Source organism: Salminus brasiliensis, chromosome 23, assembly GCF_030463535.1.
Source record: "Salminus brasiliensis chromosome 23, fSalBra1.hap2, whole genome shotgun sequence".
Classification (NCBI taxonomy): domain Eukaryota; kingdom Metazoa; phylum Chordata; class Actinopteri; order Characiformes; family Bryconidae; genus Salminus; species Salminus brasiliensis.
The window spans coordinates 29695005-29722338 of record NC_132900.1 but is presented as its reverse complement, the minus strand read 5'-3'; the positions used below and the strand labels follow the sequence as shown (position 1 = coordinate 29722338).

The 27334-nt window shown below is 43.1% G+C and overlaps 1 protein-coding gene across 3 annotated transcripts in view; it reads left to right on the top strand.

The window, feature by feature from the left end:
* The window catches only part of arhgef2b (rho/rac guanine nucleotide exchange factor (GEF) 2b), an 80318-nt gene that overhangs the window by 27098 nt on the left and 25886 nt on the right, over nt 1–27334 (top strand). For all 3 annotated transcript variants that reach the window (XM_072668840.1, XM_072668842.1, XM_072668841.1), the window contains one exon: nt 18707–18869. In XM_072668840.1, coding sequence (XP_072524941.1) covers nt 18707–18869 — 163 coding nt within the window. The remainder of the gene's footprint in view (nt 1–18706; nt 18870–27334) is intronic.

The window sequence follows — 27334 nt, the reverse complement described above, 5'->3', positions numbered from 1 at the left end:
AAGTGTGAGTGATCGCTTCTGTGGAAAATCTGCGAAGGTGTCTGTCGAATGTGTGGAGGTTGTGCAAGCTTTGTATTTCAGGTCTACAGACACTGAGATCCATTGATAGAGGACAATGCCAGCATGCCAGGTGATGAGGTGTGTGTGTGTGTGTGAATGTGTCTATCTAGAAGTGTAAGACAAGAGGAAGTAAGGGCCTACAGTGGCTGTATTGCAACATGCAGTACCTGTATAACATCCCCTGTTGACTGTTAAAGGGGCCCTCCGTCATTTTCCAACCTGCGCTGTATTTGCCATATCTAATGCATACTGAAAAGTTAGCCAAACAATGGCACTGTAATTGAATCCAGTGGGCAGATGCTTTGACCGTAGGCCTAGAGGGCTTAGATGTTGCAAGCAGAGATGCGTTGGAGTGATCCTTTAATGTGGCCAGAATAACATAAAAAAAAAATTAAAAAAAACGCACATGCAATCACACCCACAGACCCGCCGGTGAGGACTAATTTTAGTATGGTCCGCAAAAAAGCATGCACACTGACTGCGTTCAGCTGATGTCATCGTGAAACTGGCTTTAATTCAAGGAAGCCCTGTATAAATAACCCTGTGCTTTCTTTAATTTTGCCGCACTAGGTGACAAAACAAACCATCGCTCTCCTCGACTGCCCTGGAACACTCTTTTCACTTCCCATAATGCACCCCCATACCCCCCACCCCTCCCAGACGGCGCACCCAGACACTTTTCTGCTCAGGCCGAGTCCTTTTTAGCCCAGTTTTCCTAAGGGCAGAGAGTGGAAGGGTAGAGAACGTCGTCCATCGGGGACACGGGAGACACAGAAGGGGGATTGTACCCAGGGCCTGGGGCTGAGACATGAGACAGTAGGCATGCACACACAGAGAGCTAAAAGAGGGCTAACAAACCTCTTATTATTACTGGAGAGCTTGCCGCGTTGACTTCACCTCTCTCTTGTGCCCAGCGCTCCATTTCAGTGCCATGCATCATCTCATAGAGCACCTCCTGAATCAGCCCTCTATTCCCCTCTGAGCTACACTTACGGCCTTGTACCAGATATAATAGTGGCACTCGGTTCTATTATGGTGCACAAATGGAGCATGGTAGTATGCAGCTGAGTGGATCTACTGGATCCTACTGGTTCGCAATGGATGAACTCCATTCGAGCTGGGTGGATTTACCTTACAATACAGTAATTATAGTTATTACTGACGGGATCTGGCCTGTTAGGACTGGACAGAAGTCGCAGCTTGGTTCATCCACACCACGGTTCGATAACTTGGGGTAGTCAGTACAGCCTGTAGAGTGTACACTAAGATGCAAACAGTGACTGTCCCATAGGTCATAGATTAGTTTGAGTAGGTGTGCGCCAAACAAGCAGGCCGAGGCCTCTAAACGATCACCATCGCCAAAGGTCATCACGGGGGGATCTCCAAACCTGCCCACGTTTCTGTGCTTTAACCTCATCTGCCTGGCGCTTTGGTTTAGCGGGGCTGTGTCCCAAACCACACACTACCACACTACTACACAGAGCTTTAAAACTAGCCACCATTAGAACTGCATTCATCAGTGTAGTGGCATCAGTAAAGTGAAGACGTGTGTGATTTGGGACGCAGCCACAGTAAGAGGACGGGATTTAATAAACCAGGGTTAAGGATCTAGCGGTTCGATTGTAGGTTGTTTACTTGCTTGATTCGGACCAAGGGAACCAAGCTGCAAGTACAAACACGCCCTGAGGCTCAGTGTAAGCGTTCAAAGCTTAAGTCCAAACTTCCCAAGCAAGCAGGCCGGTCTTCTCACACCTGTGGTTCATTGGCACTCGCCATAGTCAGACGCCAGTCAGCTTGAGCTAAACATGGCATTTCATGGTTTAAAGTTTGTGAAATTTAACACCGCACATAAGCTAACGTGTTACATCCCTACACCCCTTTACAAGGGCCAAATTGTGATGGCTAAACATCTGGGTTAGAGCATCTCCAGAATACCAAGCAGATCTTGTGAGGTTCCTGGTCTACAGTGGTCAGCACCTACCAAAAATGCTCCATTTATGCTTCGGCCTATGAAGTGCCTCGACAAGTGTGGCACAAGGGGGGGGCCTCACAATATTAAGCAGGTGGTTTTAATGTTATGGCTGTTGTAACAGTGTATAACAGTATTATTACAACACACTAATTCTAATTACATAACTTTATATGTGTCAGGGTTCATGGTTACCAACGTACCAGTCCTGAGGGCCGTACAGCAACGACAAAGCATACGTTACCATCAAGATTGCGTAAACATCAGTTACGACACACAGAGGGTGATATATTTAGCCAGCCTCACTTAGCCCAGTGACCCATGGGCAAATGCCCCCTTTACCCCCGCAACAGTTACGCCTCTGTTTGCTTATGACGCCGTGGGGATTTTGTTTGGGGTGCACTTTCGCAGCCTCCTTCAATGTAGGAGGTGGTTTCTGTCTGTGGCCCAAAATAGCCTGATTTAGCGGCAATGAGTCAAGCTCTACTTTTTGGAAAGGAAAACGGGTTTGATTACAGAGCTGTAACCCCGTGTGTTGGGGTGTATACATGTGTGTGTGTGTATGTGTTTAATCAGCCCTTTGTCTGTCTATTATGTGCTTGAACGACTGGAAGCGTCAAGAACAATAACCGAGCGTTGGCTTGTTTGGCCCAGGCCTCGTTAGCGCACGCTTGATAGCCACCTTTGGCCGTAATGTCAGTGACAGGCGAAGCGCTGCCGTTTAATCGCTCTTTAATTCACGCAGCAAATCATCCCTGTCACTTCCTCAGGCCCTTTCGTCGTGACAGTATAACAACACAGTCGGTTCCTGCCTCAGATACGTAGCACGGGGAAGTGGTTTTACCCCAGTCAGAGAAGTGCACACTCAACCGTGGCTTTGAAGTGCTGTCTCCATTACAGAGCAACTGCGGGCCGGTGCCGTGTGACCTTTGACCCGGTCTCACATATGGTGTGATGTAGGGTTATTACTAATAGAACACTCAGTTTGACCCCAGAGCCCCCACAGGCTACAGCTGACCGACAGGTGCCTTCAATCTGACTGTGTTAACATTAGCGAGCTCACGCAAGCTCCTTTTTTCAGGTGTCCATTGCAAAGTAAATAATGTCCTAATAAGAAGAAGAAAGTCCTTAAAGGAACGCCTGTCCACTTGGTGGTCACCTCGGCGACACATACAGGCAGTTATTCCTAGTCTTACAAGATTAGACTCCTGTCTGTAAGATAGAGCCTTGCGCAAGGGCCCAACAATTGAGCCTACAGTGGCTCAAATGGAGGACAAAAGATGTGCTTTATTCGGGCTGTCGTAGCTACTAAAAGTTTGCCAAAAGTTTGTGGACAAAGTTTGTCGGTTCGAATTACTGCTCAATAAATGAACAGTGAGTTTGCCCAAATCGTTCAATTATTTGCTATTTTCATTAATTAATGTTAAGAAACATTTCGGACAAAATTCTAGTTGTAATGGCAACGGAAAACAGGAACATTTCTAAGCAACAGACTTTTTCTTAGCATGTTGATGGTTCATTTGCTTGGTTGCTCACCTGTGACATAAGCCTGCTTTGTAAACTTTGAGTAATTCTATCCTTCTCCATTTCCAGCCCTTCAGAGCTGCATGGGTGAATAGCTCTAACTGGAAGTCCACTTCCCATTGTGTCTAATTCTCTGAGAATTTACTGTGCTTTTGCACTCTGGACATTCACCCACCCCTCCAACTCTGCATGGCATGTCCCATAAAGCTTCTGCTCCACGGCGTCTCTGTCGGAAACAGTAAGAGGAGACGGGTGAAATTGTGCAGAGCAAAAGAAAGGTGCGGGTGGGGTGGAGGGAGAGCCAGGTCAGGTTGCCATGGGGCCTGCAGAATGGCCGAAGGTTAATGAGGATTAAAGAACAGACTAACAGAGGCACAGTCTGGACCTATCTGGCCCTGCAGACCCAGAGAGGTTGCAGAGTAAGAATGCCGCGTAGCTGTACCGGTCAACAGGGTAATGGATGTGTGATGCGCTTTAGCCTATTGATGTTCTTTTGGAGTGGGGGACTGGAAGGCACCTGTGCAAATAGCAGGGCCACAAAGCTGTTTGTGTGCCGTTATCTGTGATGCCTGATGGAGAATAACAGCTGAATAGACTTCAGTACACAGGAGAGTGCAAGAAAGGCAACAGAATGCAGGGGCTGAGGGGGTTGGGTATAACTGTACACAAACAGGCCTCAACTCTTCTCACAGGCTGAGCACCCTTGTTACGGCACACTGATAACAAATACACTAATACGACCCAACCCACCACAGTAACCACTTGAAATAGCATAGAAAGCCCCATAAAAACATGTACAGTACCATATTATCCACCAAAAAACGCCTTAGCAACCATCCAAAATACTAGCAGTAGTCTGGACTTTACTGAACTGTGCCTTTAAGCTCGTAATGGGAGTTTGTGAGTGGAATGGAATGCAGTTTCTGTGATTCATTAACCTGCTCAAGCGTTATGTTTAGAGGGTACACCTCTTAAGTCGCTCTGGGTCAGCAAGTCCAGTTGTGTCTATCTTTGAGTCTGGGTCTCCGTGGGAGGACACTGACTAACGAACCAATCACAGGAAGTGACCTCACTCACTGGTCTATCCACATGTCTCGTTCCCACAGACCACACTCACAGGGCAAAGAGTTAACCTCCCCTCGGGCACACCCATGAGCTGTTGTTCAGTTCTCGTTACTGACACAGTTTTAACTTCTGCATTCGGACACTTAAATAGACAAAAGATGAGGAAAACGTAATCAAAGGTCAGTTCCTAGGCACTGGCCGAGATCTGTACTGGTGTTGGTGTTGCACAACAAGTACAGATTTTTAGTTTTAGTGAAATTAATAAATAAAACTGCAGATAACTGCACTGCATGATGTTTGATGGGTACTACAGAACACATAAGGAGTGCATGGATAAATAAATAGTATGTTTTTATTCTGGAAAAGTGATTTCTGTGTGGCTAACATTTCCAAAATTGTGTAAGCTTCCCTTTGGCGTCATAGAAAGAGAAGTAAACAGAAGAAAACAGTCCAGACAAAACAACCTGGATCACTTTTGGTAGACATCTTTTTATAATAGAGTTACTTTACTATAATGCTTATGGTTGCGCTTTGCAAATTGGTTATCAAATTTAAATATTTTTGTAACTTTCTTGCATTCTTATTTTATTGCCAGATTTTTACACATTATCTCATGTCACAGCTTATGTGATTCAGGCTTGTATACAGCTTTTGATTGAATGTACTGTTTCCGCGTAACAATTGTATGTGTTTTATTGTTTTTTAACAGCTTTTTATCCATATGAATGAATGGAAAAAAACTCCTTACCAACCACCTGAGAGACCATAGCAACCACTCTAGCAATCACCAATACATTAACATTTTACAACATTGACCTGACGCTCTTATCCAAGGTGACTCGTATTACAGAGATAGACCAATGTAGTGTTAGGAGTCTTGCCCAAGGACTCTTATTGCCTCAGATGTCTCCCACATGGTGTGGTGGTAGCTCAATGTCAGGTACTGATGTTATCCGTTCCACCACACCAACCAAGAAACACCTTAAGAACACCATAGCGCCCACTTAAAACCACCTTAGCGGTCACTTGTGACAGCTTAACAACCAACTGAAATACTGTAGTAGCTGCCTGGTAGTAACCATCCAAAGTATGGTAACATAGCTACCAGCTAGGATACTATCACAACCATGTAGCCAAAGTGACCACTTAGCACCTTAGTGACCAACCAGCTACTAACTACTGTAAGCAGAGACCACTTCAGCTGCACAACTGTTCATAGTGGTCCCACGCTTTGGCATTGCAACCACCCAGAGGATGGATGGGCTGTGTCCCAAGTTTTAAAACAGTGGTTTGTCCTCAGATTCGTCATAAAACTTTTGGGAATTTTGAACTAAAGTATTTAGTTTGATGGAGAACAGCACCTGTAAGCCACACCCACACTTGTAAAGAAAAAGTATTGTTTGGAAATCGGTGCAAAGCCAAGGCGTTGGTATCCGGACTCATCCCTGATTGTGAAATCTTTGGAAAACAGTCGTGGTGCTTGATCGGTAGAACCTAGCACCAGTAGTATTGTTTGCTTAGGGGGGGACTGTTCTTGTTTACAGTGTAAAACTTATGGTGGGCCGACTCAGCCACAATAACAGCCATATTTACAGCAGAGCGGATCATCAGAGGGGATTACGGTTTGCTTTGGATAATCCCTGCTCTTATTTCCTGTAATTCCAACGAGGAAGCCCAGCAAAGGATACCGCCCCAGTCCCAGGGAACGGCGGTTGAGTAACCGCTGATACACAAAGCACACTGGCTTCGCTGCAGCGTCTACATCGCCGCCTCGTTTGCTTTGTGAAGTCGGACAGGTGTGTGTGTGGGTGGGTGGGGTGTGTGTCATTATGGTTTGATCTCTCTGTGTGCTGTCTGCGACGTCCTCCTGGGTGTATTAATTAGCAGTCCTGCTGCTCTCTGGGGACGGGGAGTTTGCACTCTGCAGGAGGGCTAACTAGATTCCGCTCGTTAGCCAGTCGCCCGGTACCCTTTCAACGTCGAGGTCAGAGTGCGCTAAACCGCAAGTTGCCCACCATCTGTCTCAGACCAGGCATGCTCACTGGAAAGCGTGTGGAGCAGTGGTTACCAGACCTGATGCTGGAGTAGGCCGGCCCCACAAATGTTAGCATGGTGCTGTGTTTGCTCCAATGTTAACTTCAAGGCTCGTCTAAAAATGACCTTTTTTCTGGACTCTTTATTCTACTGCTGTATTGTTACATGATGCGCAATCCGGTGTCGCCCAGAGGAGGATGGATTCCTCTATTGAGTTTTCTTCTTGATTTTTGATGATTTTTTTTCGGTGTCGCCGTTGGCTTACTCAAAATAGGCTCGCACCCGGATTGCTAGAAAGCTGCTGTTTGACAACATCCGCTGTGAAAAGCTCAAATCGGAGCAGTTAATGTAGCATTAGTGTAGGATACCGGCTCACCCAGCATTTTCAAGCATTCTGTTGGGTTTATTGGTGGGAATTAGGGATGCACCGATACCACTTTTTAATTTCCGATACTGATACCAGATTTTGAAGTACCGATACCGATACCAACTCTGACTTAAATACTCGATAGACAGCTATAAATGCTGATGCTTCTTAAAAAGAACAGCATGTACTGCTTGAGGAGCTGCACATTTCAACAGTTTTTAGAGATATGGAACAATGAAAAAGCAAGTAGGGAAGCGTAATCTTGCTAAGCTCGACCAAACAGCTTTTTATGCAGTGTTTAGAATTCACATTCCATTGCAAGTAGACATCTCCATCTAGCCTTAATAACTAATAATTAATAACTATTGAAGACTGGCTGTTTACTGGATTTTTAAACGTTAAGGTAAAAAAAGAAAGTCGTATCGGTGCTCTCTGTTGCCGATACCGATACTGTGGGTAAGTTCCAGTATCGGTACTGATACTGATACAGTTATGGGAATACTGGTATGTTGCTGAATTCCAGGTTCAGGCCTGGAAGTAAAGTAGTAAGTAGTTAGATGACGGCCGACTGTGGATCCCTTTCAGAGCAGGACAGGCTGTGTTACACTGCAGCTTGCATTTACATGGGAGATCGCCATCAAGGCCTTGCTTTGCCTACAAGGACTTATCTCTCAGCCAAACTCCAAACATCCACTGCCTTAATAAAGTAAGTCGACTCTTCCGTCTTCCTTTTTCCACAACATCCTTCTTCAGTTCCTAACGCCAAGCTGGCCTAAACCTCTCTCCCTTATCCCCCCCACCCCCACCCCTCCCCCCGACTGCTCCTCTTCCTTTCTTTGTCTCCTCTTTATCTAATCTCTCTCTTTGTTGGCCTGTCAATAGCCTCTGAAATCAAGTTACCTGCTCCACTCTTTCTTCCCTCCCTCCTCTTTCTCTGTCAGGCGTTCTCTCCTGCTTCCTCAGCACACCGGTCTCTCGGGCTTTCTCCTTTCTCTCTCTTCATTTCTTCATCTGTCTGCCCCCATGTCTCTAATGCCCCCACTGGCCCTCACCATGCGATTTGCCTGCTTGCTCGCTCTGTCTCGTTCTCTCTCTCCCTTTCTCTTTCTCCATTAGAGGTTACCCTGTGGGAATCCCGACTGCTTTCTCTCCCAGATCATCTCTCAGTTGTTGTTGTTTTTTTGTTCCTGAGGACAAACGGAGGGTTCTGAATACCAGCTCTTGTATATGTCCATGAATACCAGGCCCCCGTTTTGGACTCCTCAGGTTATATGACCCTGTTGTTAGCTGCCAACGGTGACCTCATACCTCATGCGGGCATTTTGGAGAAAAAGTGGCCTCCTGGCTTGGGTCGGATGTCAGAAAAAGCAGGCTAAGTCAAGGGGTTTGCACTGACAGTAAAATGAAGGCCTATCTGATTCCAGTGGATCCCGACATGATGTGGGATATACAAATTAGGCAGGAAGTGAACAGCCAGTTCACAGTTGAAGTTGATGTGTTGGAAGCAGGAAACGTGGGCAAGCGAAAAGAATCTGAGCCAGATAACTGGGTCAGAACTTCACCAAAACATTAGACAGGCCTTGTGAGGTGTTCCTGGTATGTAATGGTCAGTACATACCGAAAGTGCTCCAAGGAAGGACAAGCAGTGAGTCAATGGGGCCCGAGGCTCATTGGATTTTTCTTATGGAGGCCCCACCTTACAGGAGGATCTGCTGCTAGCGTCTTGGTGCCTCTATATATACCACCAACCTCTACAATTACACCACTGTTCGTATATAATCATGGGGAGCACCGGTACGTCTAGAGCACAGAAAAATTGCATGTATCATAAAAGACACACATTTAGACCAAGCCTGAGAACCGGGGTGTTGCAACTGCAAAAAACACGTAGTAGAAAGCGTCTGATTGGCTGTCAGCCCATTAGGTCATTATCTTCTATATTTGTAACAATAATTCAAACCAGTAACTAACCATTCACTGCAATTGTGCTGATAAATTGTGTCCATATTCAACCCCCAAGAACATGGTATATGCACTATATGGGCAAAAGTATTGGGACACCTGCTAATTCATTGTTTCTTCTTGAGTTAATCCTGCTTTTGTTGGAGTATCTGTCTCTACTGTCCAGAGAGGAAGACTTTCTACTAGATTTTGGAACAGCACTGCTGCAAGGATTTGATTGCATTCAGTGTCAAGAGCTTTAGTGAGGTCCGGATGTTGGAAGATCACCACCCCACCTCACCATTATCACCCACCTCCCCAACTCATCCCACTTGAAAGTATTGGAGGGAGCACAACCACCATTCCAGAGATCACATGTAGCTCCACTGCTCCACAGATCAATGCTATGGGGCTTGAGACCCCTCTACTAGATAGTAGGTTCATGTGTGTGTGTGTGTGTGTGCACTGAAGAGTCCTGGTCTATTGGCAGTACTTCTCTACAGGGACTAGACAAGCTCTGTCAGATGAATGCATTCATTAGAAGGGGTGTCCATAAGTATTTGGACATATGGTGGAGGGATACTGTGTTTTCTACCACATCATCCACCTTTACTTCAGTCTTCATACCAAACACTCTCTCAATCATGAAAAGCCCAGCATTGGGAATCTGATTCCCTAATGATTCATGTGATCTTGCATCATGGAGCTGGAGCTCTGTTGACATTTCAGATCTGATAATCCTGGATCATCTAGAAGCATCTAGGAGCTTTTGGTAAATCAGCATCTAAGGTAGTTTTTTATTGTTGTTGTTGTTGTTGTTGTTGCTAGCTAGTGCATCTTTGCTGGATTTCAGGTTAAGATGGGCTGCTGGCACTCACCTAATAACTGCAGAGGGGATTTCAGCGCCAGACTGGCATTAAAGCAGATTACAGTCAGGTGGACAGTCAGGTGACGGTAGCGTTTGACTGTGGGCCAAATGTTGTCCACAAAGAGGGTGAGCCTGTCCTTCCCATCTGAAAGAAAGGGCCTACTGGACGAGAGAATGGCTAATATCATTATCTGCTAAGGGACTGTACTGCTGGAAAACAGTGGCAACATATAAAATCACATGACCCAGCAAGTATAGCTAAGTGTTAAGTGTGGCCGCCACACCTGATGCTGTTTACACAAATACAGCATAATAGCTTAGCCTGTGGTTGGTTGTGGTGGTGATGATGGCCCTTCATCACTGATACATTGCGATGAGATCATGAGGTTATCTCCACTGTTTGCAGTCACGGATGCTCTTTAAACTCCAAAACATTGGTAATTAGCTGTTCTTTCTTGGGTCAAGCTCCATTTCATGGACGTCCAGATTAAAGCCTATTTTGATTGGATTAGTTCCTCCTTTGTAATGTTTACAGGATCACTGCCATGCACTCGTGATCCCAGAGCAGATATGAGCTCGGTCCAAAGTTCAGAGCCACTGATTTCATCTCTATTCTTCACCCTTTATTGCATTCAGGGACCGTGTTTTGGGTCAGTCTGGCCTGAGTTAGCCCGAGGAGACTATGCTATATTGAGGTTAATTGAAGTGTAATTCGGCCGCAGATAAGAAGACCCTCATTCCGGCCCAGTGAGCTGCCTGAAAGCACATGATGGCCAGACCAGTGTGTTTTCACGGAGACGTATAGAGGGCGAGGCCCCCGGCAGACACACCCTGCCTTACTGTAGAGCATTCAGCTGGAAACGAAGTCACTGGAGCCCGTCTGGGCGTTTCAGTCTTTGGCCCACCATGCACTTCAAGGCTAGTGGGCCTTGACTTTATGTATTCATGTATGGTACAGTTACTGATTAAAGCAATAAGTCTGCTCATTACTATGATTTTATCATCGTTAAAGGGCTGTAATGACATACTGCTTTTTTAAAATGGCAACTTAAAGTAATACGATTAAAATATAATTAAAATATAATGATTTTTGCACTAAAATGCTCATCACTACTATTCAATTCTGTTCATTTCTATATTGTTTACATTTAGTGTAAATATTTCTGTATTACATTTGTAGATACATTATTATCTCTGTATATGTATTTATTATTCTTTATTTTAGGTTATTTGGCATTTATTGGTGTTTATCGTTATATTTTATATATACTATCTTTTAGTTTCATCTGAACGGAAAGTCATCAAAACATGTTCTTTCTTTGATCTTCCTTTGATGAATTTAACTTAATTGGTAACTTCTTATTAATAATTAGCCAAGTAAATCATACTTCCGCCAAGCAATGACTCATTAACGGGAACATAATGGTCAAAGATTTTTCAACAATCAGCAGTTGTGGTTTAATAATTAGTTATTTATTCGTACTCAGGGTTTTACCAGGTTACATGTAGAAAGAAGAACATCATTTTCACTAGATGATTTTCTATAGAGTTCCCACTGAGGAACAAGGCAGGATACATGAGAGTTATCATTACAAATAAGAATAGCAATACAAAAAGTACAAATACAGCAAACATGCATGAAATATTAAAAGACGAAGAAGAAAATAATCAAATGTACATAGATAATAAAAATACATTAACATAATATATGAGTAAGTGATTCTCATAACCCTATCCAAATATGTCCATGGAACAAAACAAATCTGCCAAAATATTACAGACGTTTGGTTCAAATCTTATGTTATTTGTTTTTACAAAGGTTGGTGACTTTGCAGGTGCTTGTAGTTTTAATGATTTGGCACAGACACCCCTTTCTAGAACACACTTGTGGTTTCTGGATATTTCACTGTTAGAGACTGAATGATCTGAATGATCTCTGTTGAAAACAAAACATAATAACATTAATTAGTAAAACTATCAAAATATATTATTAAAAGTTTTTACATTTAATTAGAAAATTAAGGCCGGTGTCTTTGCTGACTGCTGAAAACACAGTGTAATATAAAAAATATGTTTTTTAATTTCATTAAAAAAAAAAGTTCTATCACTGGATCCACTGCTGAAAACAAAACCGTAATGAGTCGAAACCAACACAGATCAGTCAGTCCAGGACTGAAGGGTAGATGCACACTGAAGCCGTAACAGCCTCTGTAATTATGATGCTAAAAAATAAACCTCTCTTCATAGACACTATTTTGAAAGCTTCCCATTTCATTAAAATATTAAACTGAGGTATACTTAATAGTGAGAAATGACAGAAAGAGGAACGGCTAAGTGCAGGTTTGTTTTACAGGTTTGTTCGGCCTTTATTTTGACTTCTAATCAACAGTAAGAAAAAAAATGCAGACTCATCTGTCTGCTAATCTGATTATTAGCACCCCCCAGATTCTACTGAAGGCTGTTAACCTTATTTTTTCATTATAAAAAGAAATGTATAAATGTGTGAAACAATTTTACACATTAAAGAGTATGTTTTTTTATTAAAATCCTAATATCTTACAATATATACAACAAAATAGTTTTCAGTATTTCAGTATTTTTGAGTATTCAGGCTGCTGTGAGGTATAAAAGGTTAATGCAGAATTTAGCTGATGGTTAGAGTAGAGGTGGGTAATCTAGTAAAAGCTTATATCACAATATTTAAAGACATTTTTACAATATGTGATATTTATTATGATTTAATTTGATAAAATTGCAGCAGTATTCTTAAAAAACACTATTCAAATACTCTCCTATTGTTAATATAGTTAAATGAACATCTAATTAAATTATCAATATTCTCATAATATCATATTGTGTATCATAATACAAAAATTCATCATATGAATGTTTTCATGAATGAATTCATAAAACATTTCATCATATTTCCCACCAGTTTAGAACCATATCACGTCTAGCCGACCAAACTTCAGAAGTAGATCCATCTGTTTAACCCATTATGCTGTAAAAATGTATGGGTGGGTCACCAAACACATTGTTTATGTCACAACTACATAACTTTATACATTTATGACATATTAAATTTATAATAGTTGCAGAATAATTAATAGTAAGCTTATCTTTAAGGGTTTAATTAATATATTAATCGTCAGAATTAGCATCAGAAAGGGTCAAGGAGCTCTTTTTTTTAGGGTACTATATAGGACCCTTGTTGCTGAGAGTGCTGTCACTGAATAATCAGATTAATAACTGAATAATGGGTTAATATTTTGAAAGACTTGTGTTGGGACTCGTTTCAAGGAGCTCGCTGAAAATCGCGCCTTTGCGCAACAGCTGCAGTAATTCTTTACTCAATAACTTCTGGTCTGTTGTGTCACCACACTCCCACATGGTTCCTTGGTAACCCCAGGGCTCCACCCCCTTTAGCCCTATTAGGGGAAGTTGTTGTGTGTACTTCTCTTGCAGGATGTCATTTGTGATATATATGTGATATATATATATATATATATATGGCACCAGTCAAGAGGTGAGCTACACATGTGAGGCAGTTCTTGAAGCTGATGTGTTGATGTGACACTTTGACAGGGGCAGGTCTTGTGGGGTGTTCTCAGTATGCAGTGGCCAGTGCCGACGACAGGGTCATGAGCGCCCAAGGCTCATGGATGCACAAGGAGGCCACACTTCACGACTTACTTACGTTCTGCAGGTGAATGATTATGACAGTCCAACACATAGGAGCTGGTTATGGTCGTAGCTCTAGCAATTAGACATCTGCAGATGTCAACAGCTAAAGGCACAGCTGATAGGGAAAGCCTGAAGAGGAACTGAGACTTCCTCCACTGCACTGCTGGACTCAGATAGCAAATGCATCAGCAGGCATTTTATGGACATTTTTTTTAAGCTCCCGGCTCTCCGCGTGCCACCCACTGATGAGGAAGCCTAACCCTGAGTTAAACTTCTTTACCGGCACTGGGTCCAAATGGAAGAGCAGTGGTGTGGTTCACGTCAAACATTCACTCAGATCAGTAAAGCAGTGAAGAACTGCTTTATCACTATGGGAATTTCCAGGTGTGATTAACTCTCTGAACAAAAAAAAAAGTGTCGGCTCCTGGTTCCCAGCCAACATGCTTATCTGGGGTTTACATGGGTGGAACATGGGCTAGGGGGGTTCCAGGTGGGCGTGGGCTCTGAGTTGGGACTCAGTTGGGCTTCCCAAATGGGCACCATGATTTCAGCCCACCTTAATCCCATATGGGTCCCAACTTGGCCTGATGAGCAGGGACAACCCAGATGAGGCACAAGTTTAACCCATCCGGGTCCCATCACTACCCCTGCTGGGCATCCATATTTGGGGCTAACATGGAATTCATGGACAACATTTACTGGTTCCTAGTTGGGCTCCTCATGCAATTTTTTGGGTTGTCACTAAAACAACTCAGAGACTCCACAAGACCTCTGAAGGTGTCCTGCTCTGGTATCTGGCCCAAAGACTAACGTTAGCAGCAGATTCTTTAAGTCCTGGAAGTTGTGAGGTGAGGCCTCCATCAGCATCAGTGAGTCTTGGGTACACTGGTGCACCACTTGTCCTCCCCTTGGAGCACTTTGGGTAGATACTGAACATAGCACCCTGCCCTGGCTTATTTTCTGTGTTTACCCCAGCAACCAGCATAAAACACCCAAGCATCCACCAAGAAAAAACATAGCAACACCATCGCACCCACCTGAAGCACAATAGTAACCCCCCTAACACTACCTAAAATACCAAAGCGGCCACCGAGAATCACTTTAGCAACACCATGGCACCCACTTAGCAACATCTTGGCTTCACCTGGTGCACTGTAGCAGTCAGCTGAAAGACCTAGCAACTTCCATAGCATCTATCCAAGCATCCACCAAGAAACACCTTAGCAACACCATCGCACCCACCTGAAGCACAATAGTAACCCCCAAAGCAACTACCTGAAATACCACAGCAGCCACCAAGAATCACTTTAGCAACACCATGGCACCAACTATGTGAAGCTGTGTGGGGCATCTTCCCAACCACCTAGCAACCGCTACCACAGCCATGGAAGGAACATTTTAGCAAGCACCTGGAATGTCTTACACCATAGCAAACACTTGACACACCTTAGCAACCACCTAGGGACACCTTAGCAACCTTGGCAGCACCACATTTTGACACTCACTACTTAGAACACCTTAATAATCCCCTGAAATGCCATAGCAACATATTAGCAGCACCCTAGCACCCAGCACCTAGCTGATTTTAGCAAGCACCTGAAACGCCTGGCCTATTTTTGCTTCTTCCAACACACCACCTCCCAGAACTCACTGTTCACTCGCTGCCTAATATATCTATACCCCCTTGACAGGAGCCACCGTAACCAGGACGATCTATCTTCATGTCGGTTGTTAAAGTGCTGATCTTGCTGTCGTATTCTCCACTTGTCATGTGCCGTCACTAGTCCTCCAGTTTAGTCGGGTAGAAAAGGACACATCATTTCCATACAGTGTCCAGCAGCTTAATGCGGAAACCCGAGTTCCAGGGAGCTGCATGGTGGTGGGAGAGACGCCTGTGGAGAATGCTCTGCTCTGGTCAGATAACAGCGTCAGAGGATGGAGTGTTTACATTAACTTCCCCCACTGGACCAGGCATGCCTTAGTCCACTACAAAGGCACGATCAGCACTTTAATAAACAGCGGGATGACAGATTTGTACATCTCAACGGGGAAAACATCCCTCGCTTGTCGGAAGCAGTTATAATATGACTGTGAAATATATGTTTATAAATGCAGGACGCAATCGTGAACATGGACCAGAATCTCGAAGAATTGCTTCTCACATCTTGAGAAATCCATGCCGTGAAGTAGGGCTGGGCGATATGGTAAAAATACAGTATCACGATATTTAAAGACTTGCGATACACAATATTTATCACGATACAGACTAAAAACATCGGCACATCTACTATTCAGATCCTCTCCTGGACTGAATACAGTGATTAATACTCTTCATCTAATTAAACCTTCAGTCTAATTACACTGTTAGTAATGAAACCTGCAGCTGACCAGTGTTTATTAAGCAGTAATAACCGTCTCCACCATACACTTCACGCATCAAGGCTATTTTGACAGCAAAAGGAGGCCCAGTAATACCCAGTATTACCGGAGTGTTCCTAATAAAGTGGGCTAAGAACCACCCCCCCACACACACCCCCCTCGGTCTGTTTAAACAGGACTCCTTTCTTCCTCGTCGTGGTTCTTTGTGCTGTCAGAGATGTGCTACAATGATGGATTCAGCTTGATGTGACACATTGCATGAAGATCATATCTTCACAGGACTGCACACAATGCAGACCCTGTCGCAGAGAGCTTCCTCCAATTTAAACAAATCCTCGTGGCCGCCCGGCACATGACAATCACACACCGAGAGACAGGCCGAGAATTATCGAGCGAAAAAAAAAGCCAAGCAGTCTTTGGAAAGGCAGGGGAGCGCACGGGTGGTTGCTATAGAAATACCTTAACAAGCACTTTTCCAGCCTATAGCTGCGAACGCCGGCCAGGCCGACAGCTCTCATCTCTGCTGGAGTCCAGAGATTAAACCCTGGACTGTCTGGAGGTTCAAACAAGCGTCTTGCGCAGGCCCGATTCCATTAGTACCATTAGTCCTAAGTGGTTTTTAGGGCTTGTTGTTTTTTTGTGTATCCATTTTATGGCCCCACTTGCCCTCTTATCATTTATAGTAACCTATTCACTCAATTAACGCGTGAAGAAAGGCGTCTCGCTGGTATTACGTTTGTTTGGCCGTCACCAATTGGCGTAAAAATGTGGACACAGTACTCCGGGGCACGGAGCGGCTGTTTACAGACGATGTCTCCTTTTGGATTTATTGGATTTGAACTCTTAGAAGCACAAGAGCTGTTCGTTTATGATACATCATCGTTTTCTGCTGGATTTTGGCCAGCTAATTTGTCCCCGTCATTGCAACTCCCGCTTGTTCGGGCTGGTCTTGTGAGTCATGCTTGTGTACAGCTTTTTCAAGTGTGCGGTTTCCGTGTGGCAACGGATTTCGACAGACCTTTTTCCCATAGAAATGAATGTGGTGCAAAGACGGCGCACCCTTCCATGTCACAGTGATGCCAATCACTTGTTCTACCAGTGCAACCACCTGAAACGCATTAGTGCTTACCTGAAATACCCCAGCAACCAACATGAAACACCTTAACAACACCATAGCACCCACTTAGCAACATCTTGGGGCACCGTAGCAGTCAGCTGAAAGACCAATGCAACTATCCAAGCATCTACCAAGAAACAACATAGCAACACCATCGCACCCACCTTAAGCACAATAGTAACCCCCATAGCAACTACCTAAATTACCACAGCAGCCACCAAAAATTACTTTCGCAACACCATAGCACCCACTTAGCAACATCTTGGCTTCACCTGGGGCACCGTAGCAGTCAGCTGAAAGACTATAGCAAATTCCATAGCATCTATCCAAGCATCCGCCAATAAACACCTTAGCAACACCATTAGCACAATAGTAACCCCCATAGCAACTACCTAAAAATACCACAGCAGCCACCAAGAAACACTTTAGCAACACCATGGCACCAACTATGTGGAGCCATGTGAGGCATCTTCTAGCCTAGCAACCGCTAGCCTAGCAACCACCTAGCAACAGCTACCACAGCCATGGATGGAACATTTTAGCAAGTGTCTGGAACCTCTTACACCATAGCAAGCACTTGACACACCTTAACAACCACCTAGGGACACCTTAGCAACCTTGGCAGCACCACATTTTGACACTCACTACTTAGGACACCTTAATAATCCCCTGAAATGCCATAGCAACATATTAGCAGCACCCTAGCACCCAGCAGGAATACTACAGCAACAAGCTAGCAACCGCCTAGGATACCATAGCACAGCACTTGGCAACAACTATCTAACAACTGTCTGGGAATGGAAACTGCTAAAGCTCTGCAGCTTGCCTTTTTCCTTCTGCATTTCAGCTCCAAAAATCTTCTCATCTAAACAAACTACTGCTCACAAAGGAAGCGCACCAGAACACCACCTCCTAAGATTCACGTCCGTCTTCAAAAGATAGGTCAAGCTTGTTGCCGTGAAGCCACTTAAAGCCTGAAAAAGTCATCCCTTTGTCCAGCGTGAAGCCGGGCGCTCAGTGCGGCATGCATTTGCCGGGGAGGCAAATGGGAATGTGCAGGATAAGGAGAACCCCATGCCAGGAACAGCTGGAACAGGCATTCACACCTGGCCTACTTCAGCCCCCCCCCCAGACTTTGCCTTCCAGTGAATTACAGAATTACAGAACCAGTCCTGGCACTCAGCCCATCTGTTTACACAGTCCTCCTGCTGGGTATACTGTGTGCTTGGTACTAGGGCTGGGCGATATATTTACACAATATTTATCACAATACTTGTAATTTATCATGATACATCTGCTGCTCTTCATCTAATTAAACCAGTCTAATTACATTATTTTAAGCTGATCAGTGTTTATTAAGCAGTTATAACAGTATCCTCTATATGCTTAGAAAAGCATAAGCAAAATTCATCACGATACGATAAAATATCGTCATATTGCCGAGCTCTACTTATAACACTATACTGGTTCCATTTGTGATTTTTTCCGATCTGTCTGCGAGCAGTGCTGCAACAGCAAGTAGCCAGGGGCGGTTACTGTAGATGCAAGTGCAGCCCTGCTTCATCAATGCTTTAGGGCTTCATCAATAGGCAATAGATAGCAGATAAGGCCAAAGCGATACAAGGCCGACCCCATTCAGATCCACTAGGTGCTGGATTGAAGCTTACCTGCTCTGTCTGTTTCTCCTTCCCTCCGCAGAATAAAGAGAAGGAGAGGATGAAGGAGCGGGAGAAGGAGGCGCGGGAGAGGGAGGCGCGCTACAGTAACGGCCATCTCTTCACCTCCCTCACTGTGTCGGCCACCACGCTCTGCTCAGCCTGCAACAAGAGCATCACCGCCAAGGAGGCACTCAGCTGCCCCAGTGAGTCTCATACACACACACTTATACTTAAGCACACACGTAGTAATAATAATAATAAGCTTCAAGAGGCTATAATTTACAACCCTTTAAACTGCCAGGGTCCTTCCCTTCATCATAACTGCATACTTTACATATATACACTGTGTGTCCAAATGTTTGTGGACACCTCTTCAAATGAACTGCAGCTTTCATTTCTGGCACAGATGTGCAAATGCACACACACACACACTGCCTAGTACTGCCTATATGACTCTCCTGAGTCTACCTGAACCTACTGGCACCGTGGCTAATGCCAGACGCCGGCTAGAGGGGTATAAAGCCAAGCCCCTCTGCAGCATTTGCACGATACCTGTAGGATGAGTTGGGGATGATGGGGGTGGAGCGGTGATCTTCCAACATTGCTGATCTCAGTAGCAATGCTGTGAGGATCGTGTAGAAAGCCTTCCTTAGACGGTCGCTCCAACAAAAGCAGGATAAACTCTTTTTAATACCCCTGATTTCCGTAGAAACAATGAATGAGCAGGTGTCCCAGTACTTTTGTCCATGTGGTGTACATAGCTGATAATGTAGCACCATAAAAAGGCACTCAGGCTTTGGCTTCTAAAGCCCATTTCACACCAGAAGCAGTAAATGCACCACTTGACACACTGCACCATGAGCCATGCGCTCCTATATTAGTCAATTTAGCCTTTCACACTGGACGCGCTGCGTCTCACGAGACCACAGCAGTAACAAAAATATCCTTTGGGTCTATTTTTGATGCACGCCATATGCGGCATCTAGCGGTTTAAGGCAGAAGCCGTGCAAAATGTCGGATTTGCAGTATTGTATATACAGTAATCTTACTAAATGTACAATCTAGGCCAATATGTATTTATTTAAATGTGTTTATTTATTTACATTCCACAACAATAAGCTTTTTTCCACCTGACTTTTAAACAGAACAGCTGGCTAACAAATAAAATCTGCATATGTAAGCAAGAATAAGGGCAATACACAGACAATAAAGGCATGTAGCTCGTGTGCATATCAGGAAAGACTGAAAACGCTTGCCCCTTGCGACGCACGTGTATGCCGGGCTCGGTGTGAAATGACAGTGACAATGCGCTAATGAAGTTTAGCTCCTAGCGCAGGTACCTCTTCAGTACATGAGAGTGTTAAAGCTTGCAGAATAGCATTTTAATGAAGTGGTTGTCAAGCTCGACTACGCTGAAGATTCTACCAGTGTGAATTAATCAGTGGTATGCTGACTGTGTTCAAGTGTGTGAGTTAATCAGAGGTGTGCTGACTGTGTTCACACACACGGGGTGCAGGGGAATTCACAGCCCAGGCAAGAGCGCTCTCTCAGAGTGTGCCACGTGGCCAAGTGCAATTTATCATCATCCAGTGCAGCCAGCAAAGCCCTTTTACCACCCAAAGGAGAGTGCCAGATTTGTGTGCTTGTGCATGCGGGTATGTGTGTGTGTGTGTGCATTTTTGTACAATTTCAGGACTAAAGGGTTCTGCATTTGCAGGAAAAATGAAACTGTCAAGCACACTTATAATATTTATGCTACATATTGTTACATGGGGTACTTACATATGTATAATACATATGGTACTACTACATATAGGAGCTTACAGATATATATAGGGTGTATTGCTGTTATATACACATATATAATACATAGGGGACATATTGTTGCCTATATAATACATATGGGACATATTGTTGCCTAATACATAGGGGACATACTGTTACATAGTATGCATAAATATGTATAGTACATATGGGACTATTACATAAAGGTATGTAGATATACATAACGCAAATTGTTATATATAGATATATAATACATATATAATACATATGGGACATATTGTTCCCTAATACATAGCGGACATACTGTTACATAGTAATCTTAAATATGTATTGTACATATGGGTACTTGAATACGTATGTGTATATATATTGTTTATTATTGTTAGATATAGATACACATATATCTATATGGGACATATTGTTCCATATATAATACATATGAGGCATTGTTACATATAGATGTCCTTACACATGATTCATAAATATGGGACTACTTATGGTTACATATTTATACTTTAATTATATTATATTGTATCCCATATATAATACATATAAGACGCTTTACATATAGATGCCATATACTTCATACATGTGGGGACTTCCTATGGGTAAATAACAGATGTAAATATATATGTGATTGTTACCTTGGTAGGTACATATGTAATGTATGCTGGACATTTGTGTTCCACTGGTCCTGACATTGTGTGTGTGTGTATGTATGTGTTTGGGTAGGGTGGGAGGGTAAGGTGATATGAAACCCACCCATACAGAATAAAAATTGTTTAGGGGAAAAGAGCGAGAGCGATCAAAAGAGAAATAACAGCAGATGGGAGGAGAAGGCGAGACGTGTAGGCAGGAGAGCTAACTGCAGGGATTCTCTAACTAACAGCCTTCTCTACTCTCTCCTCCTTCCCATCCCCCCATATGTACCCCCCACCCCTTCTGCCCCCCTCCAAAATCAATCAGCTGCTGACTTCCAGCACCACCCCCACCCTCCTGTACCACCCAGACAATAGTGTCAGTGTGTGCAGGGAGAGCTGAGCAGCCTCTCCACCAGGCCAGCGGAACAGCTGGAGGATAGAAAAAAGAGAGAGAGAGAGAGAGAGAGAGAGCAAACAAAGAGAGAGAGAGAGAGCTGTAGCAGTGTAGAAACGCAGTGAAGGTGAATGTGGCGCTTGAGCTGCATTAGATTTGGAAACATAGAATCAATTATAACCAATAATAATCAGTGAAATGTGGAAATTTCTGCATAACAATCCAATTAAAGCGTGCTGTGCTGTTTGCATTGTTTATATTCCGCTACTGTGTTCCTCCAGTGTCCTTCATACACCCATACAAATGAAGCTTCCCCTAGGGTTATTGGCTTGGCTGTTAGCGGTTCTAGGGGTAGAACAAAAAAAACCTTAACTGGTGTAATATTTTTGCAGTTAAGCTGCTACAAAGGGTTAATGAGCGATGCCGCAGACAAACCGAAGGACATTTTTGCAGAAGAGATGCTAAAAGGTTTAAAGACCTCAATGCAAAGGTTCTTCACCCATTAAAAGGTCCTCCACACTCGCATCTTTTACAGAAATGCCTCTTAATGGAGCCACCATTTATGTTTAAAAGTGCATATGGAGGTTCTCCAATCTCCAATGGTTCTTTAAAGGACCGTTTCTGGAAGGTTCCTTGCTGGTGCAGCTTCTAGATATCTTCTAAGCCTATCTCTGGATGAGCGCATCTGCTATAGGAATAATATGTAAATGGCTGCGGTAGAGAGGAGAAGAGGATTGGAAGGTGGGCTGATTTATGGGCGTGGAGGTACGGTTGCATCTCCTAACTGGCTGCTGGAAGACACTGCTGGGTGATTCTCGTGTCCTTGCGACTGCTGAGATCAGCACTAGCTCTCCTAGCTGACCTTGCAGGGGAAGGAATACCTCCACTCTCCTCCGCATACATGCAGCACTGCGGCTAATGGGGGGTTGGGGGTGGCTTGGCGGTGGAGGGCGTTGGGCTTGAATATTATTAATATTATCTGACATATTAATTACTGTCGATAGGCCAGTGTTTCACTGTGGCAGGGTAATAGGTCATATCTCTGCAGAGTTGAATGAAATTTTAATGTTGGTTAATGAATTAATGTATTATATATGACTCAGATTTTCATATTTGTAGGTTATCAGTTGGGCCTGTGTATTGGCAAGAACCTGGCGCCGTGATGCGTATCGGGATAGAGGGGTTTTGATTTGATATGATGTGATATATTGCGATACTGTAATTAAGATTATATACTGAATGCGGTATTACCGAGGTAGTGAGGGTACAATCTCACCCTACCTTATTTTAAAACCAGAAATGACCAAATACAACGGTCAGTTTGCTCACAGGGTGATGAAGTGAACACTGCACAGCTGCACAAATTATTTATGCATTAAAAAATATTAAACCGTCAATCCGACCAGTGCTAATGCTAAACTGCTCTGAATCAGGAGAGAAGCTGGTTAGCATTAGTCTAGACGTCGGCTGCTGTTAAGTTTTCCCCTGTAGCCCAGTCACTAAGCTAACCTTTGCTTAACTAGCTCAGCTACAGCTCCACCGAGCATCAGACAGCCCAGAGCTGAAGTCTGTGAAGTGGAGCGACTGGTGTTGGGAGGAACAGAAAGGAGAAATGAGAGGCCGGTTCTGCTGGGTTTGGACTCATAGCGGCTATCCAGGCCTTAGATAAGTTATCTAGCAGCCTACACACCACAGCACAGGCCGTGTTCCAGCGAACTGAGGCTCAAATCACACAGGATAGAGGATAAGGCCACATGCTTGAGAGCACAGAGTTGAGGGAATGGTCTTGAGGCCTTACCGCATTCACAGCGCCCCCACCCTGTGGCTCTTATCAGAACAGTTGGATCTGAAGACTAGTCAAGTACAAGTCTGGGTTTAAACACTGCAATTCTTACACCCCTGCTATCAGTGAGGTTCTCACAGAGCAGGGTTTGGGAATGGGGCAGGCTGTTCTGAGGTCAGTCCGAATAAAGAGTGATTCACGGCTCCTGATAATAGCACTTAATGCAGTGTTGAGTTCACATTAATTGTGCTGTGACATGAACCGCATGTGTGTTGTGACATTTATGTCAAGTGCAGCGAGTCATGCTGCCGCATGCTGTTTCAGTGGTGTCGAGCTGAATGACACCAGCATTTTGCGTCCCAAGTAATTTGCTGACCTATCCTCGCACCCCATGCAGAGTGACAGCCATCAGACCCGACAGTTGAAATGCTCATTTGCACAAGCTGGTGAAAATGGCCCAGAGCAAACTCTCTGTTACTTCTAGGGAAAAATAAACTGTTATGTTAAGGAGAGCATATCATATCTCTCTATGTTATAGTAATAGTCAGGGTAATAGTTCTATATAAAACAATGACAGCTCAAAGAACCATTTAGGTGCTTAATGTTTTGCTTGGTTTAAAGGTCTGTCAAAGACAATAAAAATAACCTCAGACATTTCTGTAGAATACCAAAAAGGCTTTGGTTTTGCAGAACTAGTTAAGAGTATTTTTTTATTTATTTATATTTTTCTAAGGCATTTAAATGATGTTATTGATTATATTTAAGGTCATATATTTAATTATATTCATTATATTTGCATTTGATTTTCCTTTGTGTGTTGATATTGCGATATTTATCAAATAAAGGAATTTCCACCAGAAGTCAATGATCCAAACATGTTAATAACAATAAATAATGTTCATATTAATAAAGCACTCCGTATGTTCAAGAGAAATTTGTCAAAGTAAATAAAAAAATTGGGCAGATATGATCTGCGTCTGGTATGAATGTCATACATATATATGACATACCTATCAGAGGCAGATTATATCTGCCCAATATAATTTATTTTACTCCTATCTTGGATACATGGAGTGCATTATTAATATTAACATTAATTATTAACATGTGAAATCATTGATTCTGGCAATAATTCCTGTATTATATATATATTGCATAAACTGCATTTTATATATTATATTTTTTTATTATAATTATATTTACTTATTCAATTTATATCATATATATATATATATATTGCATACAACCACAGTCTCAGTGAGCTACGAGTAGGAAATAATGAATATCAAATGACAGCATGCTTTTGTTATGGATGACTGCAGCCATAAAGGGTTAACACCTTCCCCATATACAGTCTTATCTCTCCTAATGTACAGTTACACCTTAAATAAGCCGCCTGCATCACAGTGTGCTGCAGTGTGCACTTGAGGTTCAGCCTGCCCTCATCACCTTGACATGTGGTGGTTTTGTAGTAGGAAAAAGGGAGAGGGAGGGGGCGGGGGAGTTCCGGCCGATGGCAACGGCAGTAATTGTACGTGTCTGCTGCCTGAAGGACAGAAAGAGCCCGTGTAGCCATGTGCTGATGCGGGACCGTTCAGAGGAATTGGAGCAGGGGCACTTGGAGCAGTAGCCATGGCCCAGAGCAGGCTATTGATTCTGCACGGAGGGTGTAATTAAAATTGGAAGGAGGTATTGGACCGCGGATGAGGTTTTGGGGGGTGGGGGGGGGCGTTGTGAATACATTATCATTGATAATGACACTGGAGGTTATTGGAGGAGAGGGGGATTGAGATGTGGATCAAGTGGGATAGAGTGAGAGTGTGATGTTGTGATGTTGGAGAAATGATATGATAGATCATATATAGCAGAGGTTTTAGGCACCTAAGCACATCATTTAAGCATTTTACAGTAGAAGCTCCAGATCTCATCAGAACTGATAAAGCAGGTAAACAGAAATCCAGTAAAAAGGAGAAGCAAGAGCTTCTAATTCTGAAGAAAGAAAGTAGTGAGATCTTGTCGGTGAGCTAGTCTGAAGAACAGAGCTCGGTTCCTCCAGGTTTCTCCTGGACGCCCCCCAGTCCAGCCAGCACAGCGTGGAGGATGTGTTCAACTCCATCAGCAGCAGCAGCAGCAGCAGCAGCAGCTCACCTGATTTACCATCATTAAGCCCTGATTGACCATCAAACCAGGTGTTGATCTGAGGAGAACTCTAAATAATACTAGACTCCATGAGAGAGGAGAACTTTGGAGATGTTCTAATGAACACAGTGATGGAGAACCACAACTTTTATTAGTTTGTATTCTAATATTAGTGTTTTACTGAGTAAATTATCACTTTCTGTCCAGATAAAGACATTTTTAATTCTACAATTTGTTCCAGAAATGAACTGTATCTTAAAGTAGACTTAATTCCTAGTAATTTAATTGTATTAGTTTTGGGGAAGCCAGTTTTGAAATTGACTATATGTTTTATGTTGAAGAAGGCCTTATTTATAGTAGTTAAATTATATAAACTATATAAAGAGTTTGAAGAAATGATTAGCTTGCAAGTTTAGCTTTTTCAGTCAAGTTATAAAACAAGGTCTAAGGGTTTTATAGAAAAACAAATAACTGTAATAATTCAATTAAAATAATATTAAAATGAACTTTCTTCATTCTGTTCCCTGTTCCATGTAAATCTCAGTTCATTATATGATATTTAAATATATATAGTATAATTGTCATTGTATTGTATAATTCGAATTCAATAAATATAATAGTAGTATAATATAATATAGTATATAATAGTAGTATAATATAATATATAATTATATAATTAAAATATATTACTGAATGGATCGATAGAAATGACCCAAAATTACCTTTTACATTAACTTCAATTAAATAGCATTTCTGTTGGTCCATACATCATATATATATATATATATATATATATATATATATAAATAGAATGGGCAATGCTGTGAATCATATTGTATAATTGTGTGTGACTAGTGTGTCATCATGGGCCTAACATTCTGTATATTGACACATGACAATAATATCAGCAACATTGAGCCGTGTCTATGACAACAAAAATAATGTGCAGAGCAAATGACTACGATTATGGAATTACTGATGGTAAATAAGTGATGGGCATAGGGCTCAGGACTTGGTTATAGGGTGTGAGGAACTGGATGTGTGGAAACTGTATGGAAATTAAAGACGACTCTCTTTGTTTACCTTCTTCTGTATATTTCTGTAATAATTCCAACACCGAATTTTAGACCAGGTGACCTTTTTATGACCTAATACCATTTACAGTATAGCACAAATACAAACACAGCTCACGACCACATACATAGAATAAAGGAGGAGGTCTTAATGGGGCCATGTTAATTGTACATACTGTAGGGTCCCATTGAGCTGGCACACGTTGATAATAGAGCGATTATGCATGGCTTTATAGTAAAGTCCTCAGCTTTAATGCAGCATGTGGGTCTTTTGTTTCCAGTATCTCAGAAGCCCCCTTTCCTGCACAGTTCACAGCTGCTACCCCCCTGTACCCCCCCTCCTCCTCCCCCCTAAACTCCAACTGTAATCTGGAATTAGTGCATCTGGGGATAGGAAGACGAGTGTGAGAGATTAACAAGCTGTCTGTCACACCAACATCCTCCAGCTCTGTTGTGGAGGCAGGCAGACAGGCAGGCAGGCAGGCAGCTAGGCGCCCACATGCAGACACAAAACCCCACACACTCGAACACCCAACCCCACATGTTACTGTAATAGAGGCACTCTGCAGTCATTTTCATCACCGCCTCATCATCTAGCTGTTGGATAAAAGGAAAGGCGTGCATTGATTGACTCTATTTGAAAAGGATATTGACATTCAGCTTTTGTAGGTCAGTAGGATGTGTTGTAGCTAATGGGTATGAATTGCTCCCCGTGGGATATGGCCTGACAGCGTCTGCGGAGTTAAGTCATTGTCTGACAAGGCCTTGGAGACTGCCTTCTTGTGTTAGCTCCTCAGTTTGTGCACTTTTTACGAGGTTTAAATTCGGCATTTAGAGCTGAACTTATGTGACC